The 15,863-nt window shown below is 45.7% G+C and overlaps 1 protein-coding gene across 1 annotated transcript in view; it reads right to left on the reverse strand.

Moving 5' to 3' along the window:
• The window catches only part of Ext2 (exostosin glycosyltransferase 2), a 127,386-nt gene that overhangs the window by 19,347 nt on the left and 92,176 nt on the right, over nucleotides 1–15,863 (reverse strand). Inside the window, exon 10 of the mRNA XM_021184765.1 lies at nucleotides 15,214–15,380. Within this exon, the coding sequence (XP_021040424.1) occupies nucleotides 15,214–15,380 (167 nt within the window). The remainder of the gene's footprint in view (nucleotides 1–15,213; nucleotides 15,381–15,863) is intronic.

Here is a 15,863-nt window from a genome sequence, read left to right on the forward strand (position 1 = left end):
CCATGATGAGCAGGCACACGGATGTTTCCTAAGCCCTGCAAAGCAAGGACAGGCAGGCTGCTTTTACTCAGTGGACTGTCACTGAGGCTTCGGAATTCTGAACTGGCTTTGGTGAGGCTCAGTCTCAGTGACTGTAGACCAGGGAAGCCTGAGCTCTGTGCAGGAGTGAGTGAGCTCCGCTGCCTCCAGCAGCTCTGGGGTGGCTCTCATCACTCTGTATCAGGGATGATGTCAGGAGCAAAGCTGATGAGAGCCTTTTTTGCATTCAGAAGAAACCGTACTTGCAAACCGCTGTGCCAGAGAGCTCCAGGGATCTTCCTGCTTCTGCTCCTCCAGCTCTGGGATTCTAAGTGTATACTCAGCTTTTATATAGGTGCTGGGATGGATCTCAGGTCTTCGCACTTTCACAGCCAGCACTTTACCCACTGAGCCATCCCCCAGGCCCTGTTGCTGCTGCTTTGTGATGTTAGACGTTTTTGAGGGTGTGTTGTGAGTGCCACCACATTTCTTGTGCATTGTCCTGCTGCGGGCTAAGTGTTCTGCCTTTCACTTGCTGCTGCCTGTGAATCCTTCTTTGTGGGAAATCTGTCCGTGCCCTCCTCTTTCTGGCTGGATGGATGGGACTTTACTGCTGACTTCTGAAGAGTCTTTGTATGTCTGCCGTGTTTACTTCTTTGTTGGACATGTGGCTTACAAACATTTTCTCTGGTCTGTAGTTTGTCTTTTCATCTTCTTTACAGTGTCTTTTAAGGAACAAAATATTTTTATTTTGAAAAGGCCCAATTTACCAATTTGTCCTTTTATGAATTAACCTTTTCTTGTCAAGCTCAGAACTCTTCCCAAACTGAACTCCCACCCCACCCCAGACCTAGTTTTGTACATTTAAGCATGTGATTTGCTTTTGGTTAATCTTGTAGAGGGTGTAAAGTTTAAGTCAAACCTCTGTTTGTGGGAGCCTCAACTTCCCAGAACTGTCTCTGAAAGGCCCTGCCTCTTCCTGGAACTGCACTGGTTCCTTCTGTCCAAGCCAGCCTGCCCCAGGAGCGTCTTAGAGCATCTCATACTTGAGGGAGTGGGTAGAGAATAAGGTGTGTGTCTTGTTGACGTGAGGCTTCACTTTCAGGGGAAAGCAAGTGGTGTGCCTGCTAGGAAGTGAGGATTTGGAGAAGGGATGAAGGAGTTACCAGGGTAGAAAGGGGACTTGTGGATTGGGGACAGAGAAGCAGAGACATGAAGAAGCTTCAAAGGTTTCATTCTACAGGAGGGAAGTTTAATTACAAAGTTAGGACAGACCCTATTGCTCACAGGCAAGAACATCATAAAATTCCTTTTTGCCATTACTTTACTGGCTGGTAGGTAGAAGACCAGCACTCTACTGCACAGGGACTATGGGGACATGTTACTCTAATAGTTCTTTATAATCCGGCTCACAGGGTGTCAATTCAGTGTCCAAACCTTAATTCCAGTCAGTCTGCAAGGATTTACTGTACAACCACTATGAGCCAAGAGTCTAGGCAGAGAGCCTCTGAAAGAGGCGCCACAATCCCTGCTGAAAAGACCACATGACCACCAAGGTTTGCTTATCGTCAAGCTGGGCATCTCTGTTGCACACATGGTCGGTGGCTCTAGTTGTGAGAAGGGGCCAATTCTTTCCATTCCAAGAGTTGAGTGTCAACTCAACGTGTGATTATGACCTCAGCCCAAACCCTCATATCTTCAGCCCAACCCAAAGGCTACTGGGGAACTGAGAAGTATTACTTTCAAAGGCTGCCAAGTTTTGATCTAAACCAGCCAGCAGACAGTAGCAAATACACAGCAGCCATGATTAGTGAGAAGCCTAGGCACCAACTTCCAGGCAGCAAGAAATAAATATGATCTGAGAAGTAAGCTATGCATATCAGAGTGGCAATCATCTTGCTTTCTAGAGACTCATCCCACAGTTCGGGCATCTTCAAGGGTAGAGGCCACCCTGAGCCTTTCAGCATTTTCTCCCTCCTTTCTACAGTACCTGGTACGACAGGGATCACAAGCCTGTCTTAGATTCAGAACCTAGCAGGCTACAGTTGTATGCTCTGACAACAAAAGCATGGTCATGTTTGGGAAGCCCCATGTAGTTTTCCTGGGAGCTCCAGACACTTCCCTCATGGGGAGCTGGGCAGCTCAGGGCCTAGTGCTGTGGCTTTTACAAAACTCCCCTGTCCCTACACCACAACCTGCCCTAGCATCTGGGCTTAGCATCTCTATCAAGGCAGACAAGCAGTCCTGGAAGAGAAGTCCCTCCCACCTGGAAACCACAGCCAGAGTCTGAAACTCTGAATTCCAGAAGTGCCAGAGCTCCCTGCGATCAATCTCAATGAGACAACAGCCCTCAGACACAGAATCTGCTCTGAGTTGTGAATCACTGCAACTAGCTCCCGCTCACTGGGTGGGGGGAGGTGGTAGGGGTGTTTGTTCAAGCATCTCACAGGCAATACCTAAAACTGGCCTTTCTACACTGTGAGCATGAGCTGTTGAGGCCCAGGGCTGCCCAGCCCCAGCCCTGTCCAGCATTCACTAACCTGCCTTCCTTGTGAGTGTGTGGGGAGGAGACCCCTTGGACAGGGAGACCTGCAGTACAAGCATGGATCTTCTTCCGTGGGACAGGGAGAGCCCTCCAATGATGCTTTGTTTATGTATTTATGTAAACACATTCTGAACTTGCTTTCATCTGATCAGTGGGAAGACAGTGCCGCTTCACTATAACTCCCATCTGGGTGCTTTTTCACTGTTCACCATATATTTTCCATTTCCTTCCCTTAATATTTTTATATTTTTGTTTGACTTTTTCTCCAGTGGGGCCTGGGTGCTTCAGAAGGGCTTGGCGAGGTCAGGCCACACCATAGTGTCTCTCAGCACCTCCTCAGCTTCTGGCTTGTCTCTGGATGTTCTTTCAGCAGTGCCCACAGCCCTGGCAGCACAAGCGAGTGAGTGACTTTCCTTCCTGTCTCATGCAAGCTGGACAGGGTGAACAGGTCTGATCCTGCGTCTGACCACTGTCATCCCATGTCTGCCTGGGGAAGTGAGGTCCCTCATGGGTACCATTAGGCCATTCTGTCTGCTGAAGACAAGAGTATGGTGAGAGCAACTCTAAGAAAAGTAACAATCAGAGGTGACAGACAGATATTCAGACAGGCAGACAGATGTCCTTTACAATACGGGTGTTGATGCCATGTCCAAACTCAGGAAAAGGAGCCATGTGGGCTCTTTTAACGGTCTACCATCAACAAGGTGATAACTGGAGACAGTTCTCAATCCAGCCAGTCACCACTGGCCAGACCCAGAGAAAGCCCAGGAATCTGAGGTAGCCAAGAGCCAAGGCCTGGAAACCTGAGGTGCTGATTCTGACTAAAGCTGTGATGTCTCCAGTACCCAGATTATTCAACCACTGTGGTGCATGCCTTGTGTGAGTTCCTTGGGAAGTCAGGGAAAAAAAAGTCTACTTACCCGAGTGTTCTAGCTCAACTATTTGGCTGACAGACCAAAGAAACCTTCTGTCAAGGCTGTCTTGGGGAGTTGTCTGGGGTTACTTAACTCGAGCACAGACAACTAACAGCTGCAGTGCTGAAAAGCCCCACCCACCCACTCAACCTCCCACCTCCTGCATATTCTAGGTCATGGCAGCTAGGACCGGGAGTAGCGACCTCAATCTCAGGGGAGCATCTTGTGACTCCCCACTCCTCCATAAGGAGTGTTAGCAGCCTCATCACCTCCACAGACTGCTAGCAGCTTCATTGTTCTGTCTAACTTGCTTAACTCACTGCTATGAGCATGGGACAGGGTATCCGTGGGTCACCACAGCCACTCCGTTTCCTGATGGCGACTGTCACTTCCAGCTGACAAGAAATGACCTCTACTTCAATTCCTTCATGGATCCCTCCATTTGTCTAGGCTATATAAAAGCTCAATTTTACCCTGGATAACTCAAAGGCTGAGCCTGCCCACAGCCCCCAGTAGGATGTGCCATAAAGAAAAGTCTTTTTATAGTGTCTCCTGGATCTCCAAGCTTGGCTGGACAAGTCTGGGATCCCTAGGAAGGTAAGCAGTTACTTCCAAATCAGGAGGCAGCAGACCACACGAGGCTCACTTGGCACGACTTTGCTCCCAGACCCTCCTGGGCAGCTCAAAGCTCTGGGTAGATCAGCGCCAGCATAGGGAGATCAAATTTATCTTTTGCAATTTTGCTTCACTTTTGAAGGTCCTGACAATGGAATCTAATTTTCGGCGGGCTGTTTCCTTCTGTGGCCATTATAGTGAGAGGAGAGAAACCAAGTACTCAGAAGTGCAGATTGTATCCTCTGTCCTGTTGTCCCTGGGTACACATAGAGCTGGATGTAGTTTACTAATTTTGTTTAAATATAAATGTCATTGTCATAGCACCTCTGATGAATTCAATTAGTCAAGTCCCCCATCATTCATTAAACCCATGCTCTGGGCCAGTGGGCCTGTTCTCCTGGGCTCTCCGATCATTCCAACACTCAGCCTCCAGACTTTCACCACCTGGGTCTCACTTGTTTTCCTGTCTCCAGTCTCTGTCACCACAAATTTATCCCGGGATCAACTTCTTTTAACACACACCTCCCAGGAGACGCTCAATTAGCCTCAGAGTCCCTCCCTCCCTCCCTCCCTCCCTCTGCTGACCCTCTAACTGCCTAGTTACCTAATGTCCACTGGTAACAAAACTGCTTAGCCCACCCCATGGCCCACACTCACGCTCACTTTGGAGCCTTCCTCTAGATGACTCCTACATCAGGAAGACGAGTGGGGAAGGAGCTATGAGAAAAGAATGGGACAAGCCATGATGGTTTGCTGTCTTCCATGACCTTTTGAAAATATATAGTTACCGTTACCTTGGGCAGCTATGAAAAAACTAATGCAAATAAGTTCTCACAATTTATTAGCATCGAGAGGGTTGAGCAGCCTCTGCCACCTATGGACGCTGAGCATCGGCAGCCATGCCTGACAGCACACAGCGGCTCTGTTCCTTCCTGCATGAAGCCCTAACCCTATATTTACAGCTAACACCATCAGCCAAGAGCATTTCACCTCTCAGGTGAGAAATGTCTGACACTTAAGTGCCACTAATAATTTTTTATGGTTGGAAATGTGGATCAAAGTATGAAAGGAAAAATAAATCCACAGGTCTGTACACTCAGCCAAGTCTCCACGGCTCATTTTTAACCACATGTTTTAAAGTGCCTCTTAGAGACGGTTGGGGTGGGTGGGGGGGAAATACGTTGCTTTTTATCTCCATGCTTTTTAGTGTCTGAAATAAAAGCAGACGGGGTATGGGGGAAAAATATCAAACATCCAAGTAACATTATACACTGCTACTGTTCCCTGAGGAGTCACTCGCAAATGAGTATCAAGAACTGAATAGATACTTTCCCAGTGAAATACATAAACAGATAAATAAATTATCCCAGGCTGAAAAGAATCTCCCATCTGGTAGCTCACTAGAGCTTGTCAAACAAGTCAGAAACACGCAGGGCCAGAAATGATCATTCCTAGCTCCTGGCTGCTGGGCTGGAGAGGGAAGGGAAAGTTTCCCAGGGTCCTTTGCCTTCCAAGAGGGAAAGTGACCCACTGAGCCGGGCAAACAGCCCACGCGTCTTCCAAGGAAATGATTACCTCTAGCACAGGATCCAAATGCCTGTGCACTCAGGTCACAGGGCTGCCAGGAGAGCTGGCCCAGCCTCATGCTCCAGACCTTATTCCTCTATAGCACAGTGTGCCGCAGTCGGTCTTAAAGGCGCAAACCTGACCTCTCTGTAGCTCTCCAGGTCGCTGGCGGCAAAGCCTGGAGGAGCAGAGTAGTCTCTAAGGTCCCTTCACACTCTCAGTATGTTTCTTCTGAGCACAACTAGAAAAGCTAACACATGACGGACAGAGAGCTGAGCCTGTCGCCTGATCAGCTACGAGGCCAGGCCTGGTCATACCTGGTGTGAGCAGCCTCGTCTGCATTTTGTATTACCTAGTCCTGCTAGGTTTCGGTAAAGGCCAGGCTGAGCACCACAGGGCTCTACAAACTTCCTCTTGGAAACAAACTGCAGAAGTCACACTTGGTTTCCAAGCTAATAATACAGGGAGACTGCGCCCATCACTCACCTCCTGTGAATCTTTCTTGTGTCTTCTGGAAGTGTGTGTTCTATGAGCTGGCCTGTAGTCTCTGCCCTATAACCCATAAGCATGGTGTGAAGGTTCCTTCACAGTGGTCTATGTCAATCAAGCCTTCCAACTCTTTGGTGTGAATTGCCTTAGCGTGCCCAGTCACTTGTGAAAACAGTACAACTCGGGCCTAGGCCTGCATGTGACACCTGAGCACTGTCAGAAATGTGAACAAAGCAGGCCCTGGGTGACCTTAGTCTGTTGTCTCTAATAACATAACCTGGGCACCCTTCCCTCAACATCTAGTTAATGTGTTGCTGATCTGTGTGTCACATGGTTGTTCCAGATGTTACTCTTTACACACACACACACACACACACACACACACACACACACACACACACTCACTCACGCACAGATACACACCATGAAAAAAACTTCAGAATACACCTGACATAGTGATCAAAGAGAAATTTCAGAGGAAATACACACATATATACACACACATATATATGTATATATACACATACATACACATAAAATTAATATTAAAACCAATGATTTTGCTATAAAGTAAAAAAAAAAAAAATTGGGGAAAAAAACCCCAGTGTTTTAAATTTACTAATGCAGAGTGGTGATTAGAGCAAAACAAAACCTAAGAAAGCCCAAAAAACCAAGCAAAATCTCTGAAAGAACCGAGACAGCAGATCTAAGCTGACCCGAGCATACCTGCAATCGAGCAGTCAGGAGGCAGAGGCTGCAGGATCATGAGCCTGAGGACAGCTAAGGCTACAGCTCAAGACCCTGTGTGAAGAGAAGAGAGATGTCGAAGAGAAAAGAAATGACCCATATCAAGAATAAAAGGGATGCATTACCCCATATTCTAGAAGCTACTGTACATTTACCTAATCTATCAAAACAAAGACCAGACAGCTGAGCAAGTCTGACTGGTACTGGGCACATCAGGGAAAGAGAAAGCAAGACCACCAGTGAGGCCCTGCTTGGGGATGAAGTGAGCGAGGCAAGAGGGAAGGAAGAGCTGTCATCGCCAATGACGCCTGTCCCAAGCTACAGAAGCAGAGTTCAGCATCTGAATGCGCCTTCCCCTCTATATGTGCTTGTGCAGATGAACACATTTTCGGATGTTGTTTTCTGAGAATCACTTGAACACAAGAACTGCTATGATGCACTGAGCTTGTGTACTTGATATACATATGAATATAAACCGTTTATTTCCTCAGATACTTTTACTCATTCTTCTCCCCCTGCAACTCCAGTGAACTGCACTGTTAAATACTTTGTGAGTATCCCACAGGTCTATCAGCCCCCAAAGCGCTACTCTTCTTTTGTTTGTTTTTGTTTTGTACAACTTATCCCCTTTTGTTGCCAGTACTGAGTAATTGCTAGTGATTATCCTCAGGCCCACTGGCTTTCCCGCTCTGCCATTCTCCTATGAAGTCCACAGAGTGTTGAATTCAGGGGCTATAGCTTTAGTGCCATTGTTTCTACTTTGATCTTCTCCGTATCTTCTTCTGTGCTGCGGCTCACCATTTTCCCTTGTCTGGCCTGCACGTGCTGCTCATCAGAGCACTTTCAGCAGTAGCTGCTTCCTCCCTGGGTGCTGATGCTTCTCAATTATCTTTTTGCATAGATGATAAAAAGTTTTAGGAACATTCTCAGTATTTCATTGTCTTTGTTTCTTTTTCCTGTTGCTGTGATAAAAGCAACTTAAGGGAAAAAGGGCTCATTTGGCTTAAAGTTCCAGGTTACAGTCCATCATGTTGAGGGGTCACAGCGGCAAGAATGTGAGGGAACTGGATCACATTACATCCATAGCCATGAGCAGAAAGCAGGGAATTAATGTGTGCAGACACGGGGATCCCTGGAGTTCACTAGCAGCACCTAGACAAAGACCTGGGTTCTTGGTTCACTAGAAGACTCTATCTATAACAAGATGAGGGTAGTTGAAGATGACACACAGGGTTGACCTCTAACCTCCACAACTATGTGGAATCATATACCCATATTCACACATACATTTGCACATACCCTAATATTCTGTATACATACACATCCACCCACTCACACACCTTCAATTTAACATAGTCTTTAAATTATATTTGTCTATGAACTTCCATATACATTTTATAAGGTTTTCTTAAAAGTTAAAGACTGACATCTGCGTTCAAAATCTTCAAACAGCTTAGCTGTTCATTTTCATATCTTACCTAGAAATGTCTGAGAGAGGAAGGAAGAATATAAGGGGGAAGGATTTATTTTTGGTTCAGTTTCTGGGATTTCAAGCTATGGCTCTGTGAGCCTACAAGCAGAGGTAAAATGTCACAGCCACAGAAACAGAGGGTAGAAAGAGGCAGGAGGAAAAGGAGTCCCTTGGGAACATGCCAAGTGATCTACTTCCTCAACCCAGGCCCCATCTCTCTAAAGAGCCCACAAGCTCCCCAACAGCACTTCCAGCTAGGAACCAAGTGTCTACCCTAGAGCCTGTAGGCCCACTTCATAGCCAAGCCATAATATTCTGCCCCAGGGCCCAAAGGCTCATGACCATCTTATAACAAAAACTTATTTACTCCATCTCCAGGAGTCCCCAAAGTCTAAACAGTGTCAATGTTGTTTAAAAGTTCAGTCTCCTCTATGACTCAAGGCAAATGCTTAGCCACGAGCTGTAAAGCAAACAGCAAGTTACAATGAGACAGAATAAACATTTCTATCCCAGAAATATAGGAAGCTGCGTGAACAATCAAAGCAAAATGCAAAAAGGCAAATGCTACTTTGTGTAGTTCCTTATCTGCTACCCTGGCTTTGTGGCAGTGGGATGTGTGCTCCAATAGGCTACCTACCTCTACCACCTTGCTGCTTGCATTCCTCACGGACCTGTCCTGTGCAATGCCTGTGTCTCTGGTAACTTCAACACCCTTGAGTCTCTACTATATTTCAGTATCACACTCACAGTGAATTTCCTTGCCCTCTTAGCACTTGTAGCTGGAATATCAAATCTTCCACACATTGGCCCCTCAGCATTCCCCTGAATGTCGGGTTGGTGCCTGCCCCCACTCTTCATCTCTGCAAAAACAGCGTCAGGTCTTCCACTAAAACAAGGCTCTATGTAGCCCTGTAGGGATGCTCTTGTCAAGGAAAAGTCTTTTTTTTTCCAGGTGGTTTTGAAATACAAATTTATCAATTTATCTATCTATCTATTTGTTTATTGTTTTTATGCTGTGATGTTTATAGCAGTACAATATTTATTTTTCTTTTTTTTATTAGATATTTTCTTTATTTACATTTCAAATGTTATCCCCTTCCCTAGTTTTCCCTCCAAAAATCTCCTATCCCCTCTCCCCTTCCCTCTGCTCCCCTACCCACCCACTCCCGTTTCCTGGCCCTGGCATTCCCTTATACTGGGGCATAGAACCTTCATAGGACCAAGGGCCTCTTCTCCTATTGATGACCGACTAAGCCATCCTCTGCCACATATTCAGGCAACCAACAGATTGGAAAGATCTTTACCAACCCTAAATCCGAGAGGGGGCTAATATTCAATATATACAAAGAACTCAAGAAGTTAGACTCCAGAAAACCAAATAACCCTTTTTAAAAATGGGGTGTGGAGTTAAACAAAGAATTTTCAACTGAAGAATATCAAATGGCTAAGAAGCACCTAAAAAAAATGTTCAACATCTTTAATCATCAGGAAAATGCAAATCAAAACAACCCTGAGATTCTACCTCACACCAGTCAGAATGGCTAAGGAAAAGTCTTATAAACATTTACAACTCTTTATCTTGGAAGCTTGTGGTGGGTAACTCCTGGCCAATTCCTCAGGTGTCTTTCTATTGTCTAAGCACAAAGAGCCTGGCTTCTTCCTAATGGTACTAACCTCTTTAACAGCCATACCCTCTTTGTCTGCATCTTTCAAACTGTTTCTTTTTCGGGCCAGACTGCAGTGTTTTTTGATCCTTTTACTCTGCTTTTTGTTACTGATCATGGCTGTAAATCTGGCTGAAAGCAGCTATCGTCAGCCATTTCACAGTCTGAATAATACACTATCTTGAAATTTTCTCTACCAAGTTTTAGAGTACAGAGAAAAATGTAGACAAATTATTTGCAAGAATGTAACATAAATGGCTTTGGTTTAATTCTAGACAGAGACTTTATTCCTCTGAAGCCTCATGAAGTCAGGTTTCTTGTCTGCCTTCCTGTCAGTGTTTTGCTCTTCTGGGCATCCATTGGAGCAGCCCATAAAGCTCTGCACACACCATGCAGGAGCTTTTCTAGCTCTCCAAATTCCTACAACTCTTCACGCAAACCTGCTCCAAAGGCCCATCAGTCACATGGCCGGCTTCAGTTAAGCTGCAACCCCACTCCTTGTACCGATTTTCTGTACTAGTTATTTTTCTCAGTGAGGAGACAAAATGCCTGACAGAAACAATCTATACTAGGAAGGGTTTATTTGGTTCATGGCTTTCCAGATTTCAACCCACAGTTGCCCAGGAACTGGACAAGACATCATGGTCAGGGTGTGTGTGGTGAAGGAGCTTCATGTTCTTCATGACAGGAGGAGGATGAGTAGGAGGAAAAAGATGGGGAGGAGGGAGCAGGAGTAGAGATGGAGGAAAGGAGGATGTGGAAATAGAAGAAGGGGAGGAAGGAGGATGAAAGGAGGGGAAGGAGAAATGAAGGGGAGGAGAGAGAATGAAGAGGGAAGAGGGAACATTTAATAATGAAACTATTACAATTCCTGATAATGACAATTTGTGTTTTTCTTTTGGATTGGCCAACCTTGGGGGGTTACCTATTTTGTTAATGGTTTCGTAGAGCCAAGTTTGGCCGTGTTAATTCCTAGGTTGGTCAGTTTTCTACTTTACTGCTTTTAATGCTTGCTTACTTGTATCCTTTCCCTTTTCTCACTTGCCTCAAGGTTTTCTTTTTCCTCAGTTCCTTTTTGGTCACTAGTTTTAGACTTCTTTCTTTTCTAGTTCAGTAATTTAGTACTATGTTTTTTTTTTCCTAACTACTTCTTTAAGTGTATTTTGTAATTTTTATTTTCTAATTCATTCATTCATTCATTCATTCATTATAATCCACACTGGCCTGGACTATGTAGTCCATGCTGGCTTCAAACTTGTTTTTTTTTTTTTTAAAGCAAATTCTTCTTCTTCTTCTTCTTCTTCTTCTTCTTCTTCTTCTTCTTCTTCTTCTTCTTCTTCTTCTTCTTCTTCTTCTTCTTCTTCCTCCTCCTCCTCCTCCTCCTCCTCTTCCTCTTCCTCTTCCTCCTCTTCTTCTTCTGCTTCTTTAAAGATTTCATTCATTTTATGTATATGAGTACACTGTAGCCATACAGATGGTTATGAGCCTTCATGTGGTTGTTGGGAATTGAATTTTAGGACCTCTGCTTGCTCTAGTTGGCCCCACTTGCTCTGGCCCAAAGATTTATTTATTATTATGCATAAGTACACTGTAGCTGTCTTCAGATGTGCCAGAAGAGAGCATTAGCTCTCATTATGGGTGGTTGTGAGCCACCATGTGGTTGCTGGGATTTGAACTTGGGACCTTTGGAAGAGTAGTTCGTGCTCTTACTGGCTGAGCCATCTCGCCAGCCCCTCAAACTTGTAATCATCATGCTTTAGTCAAGTGATGTGATTATAGGTGTATTCTGTACAACTGGCGTTGAATTAGATATTACCTACCTACAGTATCAGGGATGGGTTGTTTAAAACCTATTTATAAGAATATGCTGCAACAACATTAAGTAAAAAAACCTATCATTTGCACTGAACTGACTTGGCTCTTTTGTTGACAATTATCTAGCCATATGTTTAAGTATTGTGGAACAGTGACCTTTTGAGCTCACAGTAGCTGTGACTATCCCGCATAAGACCTGCACAAGAATGGACTAACTAGCATTTCATCATGAAGGGAAAGAGAGGCTCATGAGGCTTGTCCTCTCCTCCAATAATAGATAGGCAGTTAATGGTTGCCAAAGCAATGGCATATTCTTCAGTAGTGTAGTACTGGCAAGTTGCCCAGGCTACTGTAAGTAACCATAAATAAATTCACTGGAGCATCAAAATAGACTGGAATGGAATGCTTGCTTTGGTTTGTCAGTCACATCTGGGGTGGCCAGATATTTCTCCTCTCCCCACGACTCTTCACACAACAGTGGTCCATTCCTCAACTCTTAATTACCTCTCTGACCTATATGTCTAAATTTGAATGATACCAGTGTGTTGATTGTTGCAACTTTACAGTAAGTCTTAGTTTTTAAGTGTTACAATGTTATTTTCTCAAAATGCTTTTTGCAAGGCTATTCTTTTCTTATTTAAAATTTTAGAATTCTAGGCTATGGCTCAAGAAGTTAAGAGTGTTGGATCCCAAACACTTAGATAAAAATGACAGTGACAACGATGACAACAACAACAGCAACAACAGCAGCAAGAGCAACACCAACAGCGGCCAGGCATGGATGCACATGCCTGCCACCATGGCCCTGGGGACTGGAGTCAGGTCAGGATGACAGGATCTGTCATCATGCTCCATTTTCTAGAATCTCATACATGTGAACTCATGAACTCTGTTCTCTTCTTCATCGTATTTCATTAACTCTGCATAACTATTCTGAAAAATACCCACAGTGTTGCATGATTAGTAGTTTTTTTCTTATGTATTAGTGAGGGCTAGGGGTATAGTTCAGTGTGGAATGTTGGCCTGGCTATGGATCTGACTCCCAGCATGCAATGCCTCCCAGCCCCTCTTCCAACAAACCCTATTTATTGTATGGTCGATTCCTATTGCAGGATATGATGCTGTCTGCTTCTCGATTGGACTGACTGGCAGACTCTGGTTCTCTTCAGGTTCTGACTATACTGAATAAAGCATCTATGAATATCGGTGTACGGGCATTTGCGTAGACTCGTGTTCTTATTACTCTAGACCTTAGATACTGTGGGAAGAATGGTGGGGTGACATGGCAGGTGCTGCTATGGCTTGGATATGGTCTATTCCATAATGGTTCACACGGTAGAGTCCTGGCCCTCAGTTTAACAACTCAGAGGTGATATGGGAACTTTAAGAGACAGGGCCTGGTGGGAGGTCCTGAGGTCAATGGGGCACAGTCATCAGAAGGAATTAAAGGACTCTGGTGGGTCCAAGTGCTCTGTGGAGAGGAGCTGTTTTAAAACCTGACCCCTGCACTGCTCTTTGACTTCCTGTTTTGACATGTGATCTCTTCTCTCACATATGCTCTTCCCACTGCAACATCAATCATAAGGTCCTTGCTAGAGGCAAGCCAATTCTGGTACTTACCTTGGAGTATCTAGAGCTAGCTGTATTTCTGTTCTTTTAAGTCATTCAGCCAGGAGTGGTGGTGCATACCTGTGTGCCCACCACTTGGGAGGTGAAGGAAGGAGGATCACATAGTGAGTTTGAGGCCAGCCTGGGGGTGTGTGAGATCATATATATTAAACAAAACAAAATAAAACAAATAAACCACTAAATAAATAGATAGTGTAAAGCCAGTTTGCCTCGGGTATTTTGTTATAACAAAATATATAATATATGGGTTAAACACACACACACACATGTTTAGCCTTTCGGCTTCTGCTTCATCACACCATGCATCCGAATGATGAGTCACCACAGAGCATATGCCTAAGGGTCTGTGACCTACTGAGCCCATGCACCCTGGCCATGGGGGTCAGCCACCCATCAGACGTCACTGCAGAGCTCAATGAACTGCATTGGAACTTCAGACTGGAGACTATGCCCATGAACAGGATAGCCATGGTTCCTGCCCCAGTGCTCACATCCTAGAGGAAAAAATGAACACTAAACAGCAAAGCTCTGAGATAATGGCCTCCTTGGTTTTTAAAGGAGGTAGTAAGTCACCTGAACCTTGCCTAGCTGGGACTGGAAGCTTCTCTAAGATCTCCACCCCTGAGAAATCTGGTGAGAGGAAGAGCAGAAACTAACAAAACTATAATCCCAACAGACTCGAACCCAGTGCCAAGAAACGGTTCTGGGCTCTGACACAATTCCCTACTTTTATTAACTGATTTATTTACTTCGAAGTGGAAGACAGGACTTAGAAGCAACAGCGGCCCTGTCACTCAGCTGAGCACTGTCACCCAACACTCTAAACAGAGAAGCCAATGGGCACCTCTCAGAGACCAAGGAGAGGAGGGCAGAGCCACGAGGAGGGCTACAGATACAGGAACAGCACTGGCATGGCTGTGGCTTCTGCCAAGTGCTTCCTGAGTTGTCAAGGTTGTCTGGGAAGGAAGCCTGTCACTGTCACTGTATGGAGGCTAAGCTAAGACCCAGGTTTCACTTAGCTTAGCCTTCTTTACTTCCTTCGCAATTTTCATTTCTTAAGAACCCCAAATTCAACATATTCTGAGAAAACAAAAGAAAATGGTTCCTGTCTCCCAAAGGCAGAATGCTCGTGGGATGTATCTCAGCACTGTCCCCTGTGCCAGCCGGAGGCAGGAGGCTGAGTTCTCCATGGGGCTCTGTCAGACATGGGCCTTTGCTGTCGCCAGCATCATCTCTCACACATCCTCCCTGACAGGCTCGTCAGCTCCCACTGCTGCACAACAGGCTTCGACTCTGGCACTTTCCCCTGGGGAGGCCTTGCCTGCTCCATGCTTAACCCCTGAACTCAGCCTAATCCATCAGCTGCCCCAAAGGAGCAGTGACAGAGACAGGCGGCCAGTCTGTCCATGTAGAGCTCAGAGCGCAGGCCATCCATTGGAGGGCGCCTTCCCAGCACTTGCCAGCGCTGCCATGTCTGACTGACTCATGCTCTCACTACTGTGGAGCCCACCAGCCAGGGCAGACTGTGTTGCCTGGAAATATCCATTAGACTGTTCAATGCTACACACAGACTTCAGAAAATATCTTCTGGGACTCTCACTGGGAGTTCTCAAGATGGTAGAGCTGTCATTGGAGAACTGGCGGTCCCCAGGACTTAAAAGATACCTTCACAGCCCACTCTAGGCACATGACGGATACTTTGACAACCACAGCTGTAGAGAATGCTGAAAAGAGCCTCACCTCATAACCAAACTGCAGCTCGTCAGAGGTCAGCATGATGATGTCGTCATCGATGGCCAGCACGGCCTCTGTCTCAATTTCGTCGTAAGGGAAGAAACGATTACTTAGCTTGTTTTCTGCAGTCCTCACAACCTTCAGGGGAACTCGGATTTTGGGCCACAGAGATTCTGGAAGAAGAATAAAAAGAGGTCTTTACCACTCACCTAGGTCTGTGAGGGGTCAGCGCATCTTGTCCTATCACATCCAAGAGGAAGCTTCCACCAGGGACTCTGACATGCAGAGGGACCAGTTGTACGAGGGGAGGGTCTCACCAAGGCACTATCCTCTACAAACCTTTATGGCACTGCCAATTCTCAACTGTTTCCAGCTCCCAACAAGGACACAAGGACAGAAAGTCCAGATTGCCAGTCTCAGGACCTTGGCTTTCCTACCTGAACTTTACCTCCTCTGGCGGATATGCTGCCAACTGCTTTTCTACCAGTGACCCCAACTCAAAACTGGCCTGAAGGTCTGCTAGGAGACTCAGCTCCTGCCTGAGGCTGCCTGCCATCCCTGTATAACCACAGCCAGCCAGTGGTGGGTGGAACTTACCCAATAGCCCATCCCTGACTGAATGCTGCCTTCCTAACTTAACACTCTACCCTCTTCCC

The sequence above is a fragment of the Mus caroli genome, chromosome 2, assembly GCF_900094665.2.
Source record: "Mus caroli chromosome 2, CAROLI_EIJ_v1.1, whole genome shotgun sequence".
NCBI classification, from domain to species: Eukaryota; Metazoa; Chordata; class Mammalia; order Rodentia; family Muridae; genus Mus; species Mus caroli.